The sequence below is a fragment of the Cannabis sativa genome, chromosome 1, assembly GCF_029168945.1.
Source record: "Cannabis sativa cultivar Pink pepper isolate KNU-18-1 chromosome 1, ASM2916894v1, whole genome shotgun sequence".
NCBI lineage: Eukaryota > Viridiplantae > Streptophyta > Magnoliopsida > Rosales > Cannabaceae > Cannabis > Cannabis sativa.
In genome coordinates, this window is record NC_083601.1 from 15268467 (window position 1) to 15277802 (window position 9336).

At 29.7% G+C, this 9336-nt stretch overlaps 1 protein-coding gene across 1 annotated transcript; it reads left to right on the forward strand.

Annotated features, from left to right (window-relative positions):
- The first annotated feature begins 368 nt into the window (after positions 1-368).
- LOC115706130 (transcription factor RAX2) lies at positions 369-2309 on the forward strand. Its single transcript, XM_030633666.2, has 3 exons — positions 369-1021; positions 1120-1249; positions 1350-2309. The coding sequence occupies exons 1-3, from the start codon at positions 886-888 to the stop codon at positions 1876-1878; spliced, it is 795 nt and encodes a 264-aa protein (XP_030489526.2). The 5' UTR covers positions 369-885; the 3' UTR covers positions 1879-2309.
- Positions 2310-9336: the final 7027 nt, after the last annotated feature.

A 9336-nucleotide genomic window follows, 5' to 3' on the forward strand; every position in this document is an offset into this window, starting at 1 on the left:
GACACAAGAGGTTAGTACTCACTAGGTAAGCAAATCAAACAGTAGTGGTTACGTTACATATATACTATTCATCAAGCTAAAAAACAACATATATATATATATATATAAGAGAGTTGTATATGCACGAGAGTTGATACAGTCAAATAATCTCATTTCACAAAATTTCTATTTTACCATATCTTCAATTATCTCATGTCACTCACGTAAGGAAAAACTTAAAATAAATTTCATCACAAGAAAAATCCATAACAATATGTATATATATTTTATATTTAAAACAAAAAATTCTAAAAAGAGGAAGAAAAAAGTGAAGAGAATAGAAATAAATAAAAAAAAAAAAAGCAGGTTAAGCTGAAACCGTGTCAATTGTTTATTTAATTTATTTTGTTGCATTGGGTTAGAAGTGAAATGGTCTAATTCCTCTTACGTTCTCTCTTTTTTTTATCTGTGTGTGTGTGTGTGTGAAATCAGAATATGATATCTTCTCTGGCAGTAATAAAAGCATGAAATGTCCGTGCCTCCTCCAATACCCACATTGACTGGTCTTTTTTCTCTGTCTTGGAAAAGCTTTTCCTTTTTTTCTTAATTTTACAATAATAATAATAATAATAATTATAATAATATATAGTCAGAAGAAGTCAAGGACCTTGATCAAGTTTTTGAAAAGCTCTATCCAGAGAAAGAGGCAGCTTTAAATAGTTGAAAGTTATTATATTATATGTTCACTGGAGTCTCTCCTCCTGTCCTGTCCTGATCTTCTGTCACCTACACTACAGCTAACCACCAAGCAACCAAAGCAGCCACCTTCTCTCTCTCTCTCTCTCATTCTCTTTTCTGTTTTTTTCTTCTTTGTCTCTGCCAAGTGTTTGATAAAAATTCAGGGCCATGGGAAGAGCCCCTTGTTGTGACAAAACCAAAGTCAAAAGAGGACCTTGGTCTCCTGAAGAAGACGCCGCCCTCAAGCACTATATGCACAACAATGGAACTGGGGGTAACTGGATTGCTCTCCCTCACAAAGCAGGTAATCTTTTATGCCCCTTTTTCTTCTTTTTTCAAAAAGGTGGTAAGAAATTAAAGTCGACTTATTTTTGTTTTGTTTTTCTTTGTTTTATGTAATAGGTCTTAACCGGTGTGGCAAAAGTTGTCGTTTGAGATGGCTGAATTATCTCAGACCAGATATTAAACATGGAGGTTTTACTGAAGAGGAAGACAATGTCATTTGGACCCTTTATAGTAACATTGGAAGTAGGTAAGTTCAATTCATCTTTCTCATCTTTGTTTTTATTTATGTATTCATAGCTTTTTATGTATGTATATAACTATGGTAATTTTTGACTTAAATTTATTAGGTGGTCTGTTATAGCATCACAACTTCCAGGAAGAACAGATAATGATGTGAAAAACTACTGGAACACCAAGTTGAAGAAAAAACTATTGGCAAGAAGCACCAATAGCAATGAGACTACTGATAACAGTACTACTGATCATCTCAACTTGACTCGTTTCAGTTCACCTTTGATTAATCCCAAAGCTGAAAACTCTGATCAGGGGAACTCTGCTTACTGTGATCATAGTACTAATTCAGATACATTACCATATCTGATGAATGTGAACTGTGTGCAAAGCTTTGATCTCAAACACCCAACTAGTCAACTTTCTTACTCATCAAACCCAGTGGAAGTTTCTGATTTTGGAACAAATGGGAACACAGGCTCCAGCATTTCATCAACTTCATCATCATCTACTTTGGCTATGGAGAATTGTACTAGTTTTGCTTCATGGGCTGGCACAGGCAATGTCAATATTGAGGATGGGATTCTTTTGGACTTGGGATTTGACTCTTCTAATGATACTTTCCTCAGTGGCTTTGGATTTTAGGTAAAAAAAAATTCATATTGAGTAAATTTGTTCACTCTCTTTTGCTTAACTCTGACTAATATTAACAGTGCACTAGCTCTAAACTGAAGGCTTCATTCAGTAAAAGTGGAATAATAATAATGATTGAAACAGAAGCTAAGTATTAATTAATTTTAGTTATTCAAATAGTAATTAATTAACTTTACTAGGTTGTTCTAGTTGTGGTTCTTTTATTGGGTCCAATGTATGTGAAGAATTAAAGTTATAATTACATGTTGATCATAAATATATGAAACATGGAAGATATAAGTAATTAATTAATGGACATGTCATGAGGAAGGACTGTTTCCCATTATGTTTGTGGGGGAACCTTTCCAGAGCTTTGGCCCTTGCCTTGTACGTTCTATTAAAGTTTTTATTTATTTAATTATTTTTTTTTATGGAATTAAAAATAGTCATGAATGATTGTAATGTAGTCAGAAAAAAATAATCCTTTTATTTATTTATTTATTTATATTTAGATAAAGAATAATTATTCTGTATTGTCAGTGGCTAGTCACGAAAATTTGCACCGGGCCATGTAGCCAATTCAATGGTGAAGAAAAACGTCTTAATCTAACAATAACATATGATAAATAATATACATATTGAGTTTTTCCATTTGTGATCCTAAAGTTCTAAATATTTTCTTTTGTTTAGGCTCAATTTCTAGTTTGTTTTCAACCAGCATATATATAATGAAGACAAAGTCATGGTGTTTAATTATATAAACCATAGGCTATTAATTAGTTGAATATCCGAGTATAAATAGTACACTATAATTCCAATTAATATTTCACTTTACAATACATTAAGGTAAATATTACAGTATAGAAATACAAATACAATATTTCCTTATTTCAGTGAGAAAAATTTAATTACTTTATGGTACAAAACTCTACTTGAGAGAACTTGGTCAAAAGCAAGCTCTGGTATTAATCGATTATTTATCGTACACCAAAAGAAAGTATATCAGCTTTTTTTTATTTGCTTGCGTCCAAATCTACAGGCTGTTATATATCATTATCATATCATTAGCTAATGGAATAGCTTTTGCAATTGCAGCTATGTTTTTCAGCAAATCAGACACTAATTTATACAAATTTATAATACACACACACTCAATGTGAGTGACTCCTCCTGATTATGATTATATATATATATATATTCTTGATCATTCAAACTTATCCACACAACACAAGTAATTACTATATACTATACGATGGTTTAATCATTATATATATGTACTAACTTTCGCCAACAATCTAAGTTAAGGGAAGAAAAAAGTAGACTCATTTAGTAAGTAGAAGGAGATGTATGCATATATACTATATATACGTATAATTAAACAATATAGAATATAAATACACAAAAACATATGTATAATAAGAAATTAAGAATGTCATAATCATAGTTTGTAAAAACGACAAGACATATATATTTTTTAATGATCCACTAAATTTCAACCATGTACCTTTAGACAATTCGTTGGGCGGCGGCGTGGTTTACCCTCTCATTGTTAGTATATTCTGTTCCAAAAACAATGCGACAAAATTAATGAATATATATATTTATAGTATATACAAATTCAAAGAAGGAATAAAAAAGAAGACATTAATAAGCTATTTTGTTGATGCATGTAACGCTAGCTACCTTAGCTATGGCTTCCAATATATATACATGTTTATCTATATATATGTGGTGATCATAAAGTAAATTAGTAGATCGATTATTGTTGTATGATACATTTTTAGATAAATATATAAATAAAGGATGCTTAAAGATACAGAAAATGAAAAGATATAATCATAACATACAAATTGATGTATAAAATATGTTATCTTCATTATACTTTTGGCTAAATCAATAATTAAAAAAATGTCATTTCTCATTAGTATTAAAATAAATAGAAATTTTTTTAAAAAAAATCCAAAATGGGCATCAGACCATCGGGCCCTACATCGGGCCATGCATCGGACCATCGGGCCATGCATATCGGGCCTTCATCTTCAAGCTCATATCAAACCAGAAAATCGAATCTTCTTGCCCAGAAAGATCACAGACCCTAGATCTACTCCATCTAACCCTAGATCTAATCAAGAATGCACATATCCAACCTAAATCTATCAACTAACAACATTTTCACCATAATCAATAAGAAAAAAAAAATTAAAAAACCGAAAGGGGAAAGACTCATCGCGTGCTCAGTGGATGGGTTCCCTCCGTGGGGTGGTGGGTTCCCTCCGTGGGGTGGTGGGTTCCCTCCGTGGGGTGGTGGGTTCGGTGGGTTCTTTGTTCGAGTGGGGATTCGTGGGTGGTGCGATTTCAAACGCTAGAGAGAAAAGGGGCGGAGAGAGAGAGAGAGAGAGAGAGAGAGAGAGAGAGAGAGAGAGAGAGAGAGAGAGAGAGAGAGAGAGAGAGAGAGAGAGAGAGAGAGAGAGAGAGAGAGAGAGAGAGAGAGAGTTTAGAAATGAGGGGGGTAAAATTGGGTTTAAGTAAAAGTTATCCCATTTTACAAATTATGTATAGTTTTAGATTAGGATACCAATTTTAGTCCCTAATATGCATATAATTTCAAATTTCCCAAAGTATATTGACACATTTAAATTTCACACACAAATAAGTATATAATATTGCATCACAAATTTAACATAAATGATTAAAGATATCAATTGAGACCCTATCTAATGAGATTTTAAATTTAATAATTTAATATTTTAAATGTAACGTGATTTAATTTTAAATTCAACTACATAAAATTCAATTTAGTTAAATTTTTACTTTTATTTATTGCTAAAAGTATAAAATAAGTAAAACTTTAAACTTATTTTTATTATTTTGATAAATATGGTATAGATATATGTTATTAGTGGAAAAGTTCTTTTAAAAATGTTTGTGTATCATTCAAAAAAAATTATAAATAAATTAAAAATTATATAAATTATTTTATTAAAATTAGCTTCTTAAAAGTTGGTGTTGGGAGAAGCAAAAAGTCCTTTCTCCCAAAAGGTTAAAAAAGGCATTTTCTCAACTTATGATAAAAAATTTAATCATAAAAGCTAAAATAATAAAAAAAACCATTATAGAACCTAAAATAAACGAGGCTTATATAAGATGTCGGTACCATGTAATTAGTATGAGAAATGTACAGGGTACTATGGTGGTAGAAGGTGTAATTATTATTTGTGCAATTTATTATTATATCCTATTTATATTATTTTAATAAAGATTATAGAAAATTACTAATCAATTATATAGCGTCATTTTAGAGTAATATTAGAGCATCTTCAATGGTACTTTATTTTAAACCACTTGAGGCTAGCTTAAGTGGCCATAGGTGGGTGTGTGAGTGTTGGAGGTCTTGGGTTCGAGTCCCAGGTAAAACATGTTGTAATCTATAAACGCTTAAATAAAAAAAAAATAGTACTTTATTTTTTTAGTTAAAATAGAGAGCCATTTTTATTGTTATTGCTCTAATCATGCTTCTTATTTTAGTTAGTATTTGATTATTTTAATAATATTTTATAATTTGAATTTATTAAATATAAATTAATTTAATAAAATAATGAAAAACTAATAATAATTTTGATTAAAATACTATTAAAAATATTTAGTGAAAAAGTAAAGAGCTCCCTACATTTAGAGAGCTTCCTATTCTTTCGCTATTACATAGAGTTATTTTTTGTATAGCTTGAGCTCATTTTTTTCAAGTCTCACTTCTTATTTTAGCTAAAGAATGTGTTTAGAGAGTATATTTGGAGATAATCTTAAACACCTTAGTGCCTCATAGTAATACTCAATTAAAGCATCTCTAACCATGCTCTCTAAACACACTCCTTAACTTAAATAAGGAGTAAAAATTGAAAAATGAGCTTCAACTATACAAAAAAATAACTCTATATGTAATGGAAAATGAAATTCTTACTTTTTTGTTAAACTTTTTAATAGTAAAAGTACTATTAATTTTTTATTATTTTATAAAATTAATTTGTACTTAACAAATTAATATTATAAAATATTATTAAAATAATCAAATATTAGTTAAAATAAAAAGCATGATTGAAGCAATAACTATAAAAGTAGCTCTTTATTTAGTTTTTTTAATTATTTTAACTAAAAAAATAAAAATACTCTTTTTTTTTTTTTTTGATAATAAGTGTGATAATATTCATTAAGCGTGAATATGCTGAATTTGGTTGTGGAGGAAAATACGAAATACTCTTACTATCTTATAAATTATATAACAAATATTCTAGTCAAAAGATTTCATGGTATAGTCAATAAATTGCAGCGTTAATCTTGATTAACGAAGCCAAACTGCTTTTTTGAGGAGAAAAATTTCAATTTGAGAGTAGAATTTGATAGGCTTTTGCTTATAATTAATTAAAGAGTATTGTTTTGGACACCAATTTGTAGTGATATTTTATAAATATATAGTTAATAATTTTATATAATTTTTATTAAAAGTAAAATAAATAATACTTAATATTAAATTATACTAACAATAATATTCTATCTCACAAAAATATTAGTAGATTTCTCTTAATCAATACCATAGTGGTGTATGTATGTTAATGTGAAACATTATACCAAACAGTAAATGATCTAAAGTCTTGTGGTTACATTTATTAGACACCTTGCGTAAACTCATACGAGTTATTATTATATGTTAAATTTTGAGAAAACAACAATGAATTAAAGTGTGTGTTTTTTTTATTTTTTTTCATTTGGGTGTGAATTGACAGAAAAGTGCATGATGCCATGTTTGTTTTTAGTGGGATTTCAGTTTTCTTATATGGAATTTCCTCTACTCTCTTATTTACTTTATATTAAACCTCTATTTCCCGGAACTTTCTTAGGTGTCCTAAGAAGAAACTATAATTACATGCCCTTGTTGACCTATATAACATTCATTGTAATATTCCACTTGTTACCATTTGTCTTCTCTTGGCTATAATGTATAAAACTTATTCAATTAAGTTCCATTCAGCAAAACTTCCCCAACATTTTTTCCTGAAAAAAGTTACTAAAAAAGAAGATAAAATTTTACTTTCTGTCTTTTTGGTAGAAATTTGGTGCTAGGAAAGTAAAATGTTATGTCTTTTGAAAGTAATATATTAAGCTAATTAAAGAGCCCATTGTATATAGAAGAGAAGTGCTATACAATCTCTTTTACACTTTCATTTTGAAATTGAAAACTAACTATTTGTACTTAATAATAAACGATGGTAATGATTTTTATTTGCAATTATGCCATTTTAATCTTTCTATTTTCAACATGTATTTTATATATATATTAGATTAATATTATGTGTAATTATACACAATCTTCAAGAGAATAGTGATATAAATGTTCAACAAATTTGATAATCTTATAAACTTATTCACAAGTCATTACCAACATCAACTTTCGAGAAAATGATTCTCAAAATTGGAATGCACGGATTAAAAAATCTCCATAAATGCCAAAATAAAGATGAGTAATTTCATATTGCACTTTTTTTTTTTTCTTGACCAAGTTTTATCTCACTGAATTTTCTAAGTGAAATTTTTAATAAGGCAGTTATTATAAGGGAAATTTGCGGCAAAAGTCCCCAAAAAGTTCAGTTTGATACAGATAAGTCCCCAACTTCCAAAAATAGCGGCAATAGTCCTCAAGGTCCTGTTTTTTATTTGTCCGTTGGTCTCCAAGTTAACAGATCCGTTAAACCCATTTCAAATACCACGTGTCAAAATATTATTGGTGGGTGTTATTATTTTAATTTTAAAAAATAAAAATAAAAATAAAAATAAATAAATAATTTCTTTTTTTCTTTTTCTTTTTCCTTTTTTTTTCTTTTTCTTTCTTTTCTTCTTCGTCTGCTTCGTATTCTTCTTCTTCAACCCAACCCCAACCAGTCACAACCGGAGCACCACCACGATCCCAACCACAACCACATCCCGACTGCTAACTCCGGCCAGCCCTAACCCCACTCCAGCCTCGATGTTGTCAATCAGCCACCAAAAACCAACCCAATATAATTTTTTAAAAATAAAATAAAAACCTAAAATTAAAAAAACCCTAACTTTTACCAACATTCATTCATTCATCATCTATCAACAATGGCCGTCTCTCTCTCAAATCACGACATCGACCACAACGTCGAATAGATTCCGCTACCTGACTCCGGTGGTGAGGTCGTCTCTGAACATGGCGCTTTCTGTTTCTGGCGACCAAAAACCATTAACAAGCCAATTATCCGAATCGTTCTTGTTCTTCAATACACAAGAGCCTCTACCATCGTATTTAAGCATAAACCCTAAACAATCACGATTTCTCGTACAATTCAATTCGCAATCGCTCAGATTCGTTGCTCCGCTCAAACTCACCTCATTCGAAGTATAATGAAATTCACGTAATCGAGTCTAATGTATTTCGTCTTCTGTAAATCCATAATTTGGATTTTCCTCTCACAACCTTTTTCTTTAGGGTTATCTCCGGCAAATCCCGGAGGACAAACACATGAGGAGGAATAAAAACCGTTGCTGGTACAGATTGCGTTGGCTCCACATGTGTCGTGGATTGTGCAGAGCTTGTGAGTCGCGTGCAAAACCTCAGTCCACTCCCTCTGATCTGGATCGAAACCATAGATCCTCAAATTTCCATCATTATCCAAAGTCAGCCTCCGTTTCATATTAGGACCGAAATCAGAAGTTATGAGGAGGAGGGTGGTATTCGATTATAGGTTGAAGAAGAAGAATAAGAAGCAGACGAAGAAGAAAAGAAAAGAAAAAGAAAAAGAAAAAGAAAAAGAAAAAGAAAAAAAGAAAAAAAGAAATTATTTATTTATTTATTTATTTTTATTTTTTTAAAATTAAAATAATAACAGCCACCAATAATATTTTCACACGTGGCATTTGAAATGGGACGGATCTGTTAACTTGGAGACCAACGGACAAATAAAAAATAGGACCTTGAGGACTATTGCCGCTATTTTTGGAGGTTGGGGATTTATCTGTATCAAACTGAACTTTTTGGGGACTTTTTCCGCAAATTTCCCTTATTATAAACATCCAAAAAGGAGTTTCATAAATATTCTTTAACTCTCATACTTATATAAACAGGAGATCACCTATTGAAATAAAATATTAAGAAAATTTTCATTTTTTCTTTATTTGTTTCCCTAAATTATAATATATTATAATACAATTAAAGAAAAATTAGAATAATAATGTTTTTAAAAGAGTAATAAGTGCCCTTTCAAAAAAAAAAAGTGTTAAAATATATAATATTATAAATATCACATTTTTATTAAAAAAAAAGGGACTTTTTTCAATAATACAAAAAATAACAAAATTTCAAATCACTTATACGGTAATTTAATATCTATTGCAAAAATGTATAATTTAAAATAGGGGAATTACTTCATATACTATTTTTTTTAACTTTTTTTTTTTTCA

Excerpts from the sequence above, each read along its gene's own strand:
- LOC115706130 (XM_030633666.2), top strand. The coding sequence starts at position 886 with ATGGGAAGAGCCCCTTGTTGTGACAAAACCAAAGTCAAAAGAGGACCT. Across the intron at positions 1,022-1,119 it reads TGCTCTCCCTCACAAAGCAG|GTCTTAACCGGTGTGGCAAA; the intron begins GTAATCTTTTAT and ends TTTATGTAATAG. Across the intron at positions 1,250-1,349 it reads TATAGTAACATTGGAAGTAG|GTGGTCTGTTATAGCATCAC; the intron begins GTAAGTTCAATT and ends TAAATTTATTAG.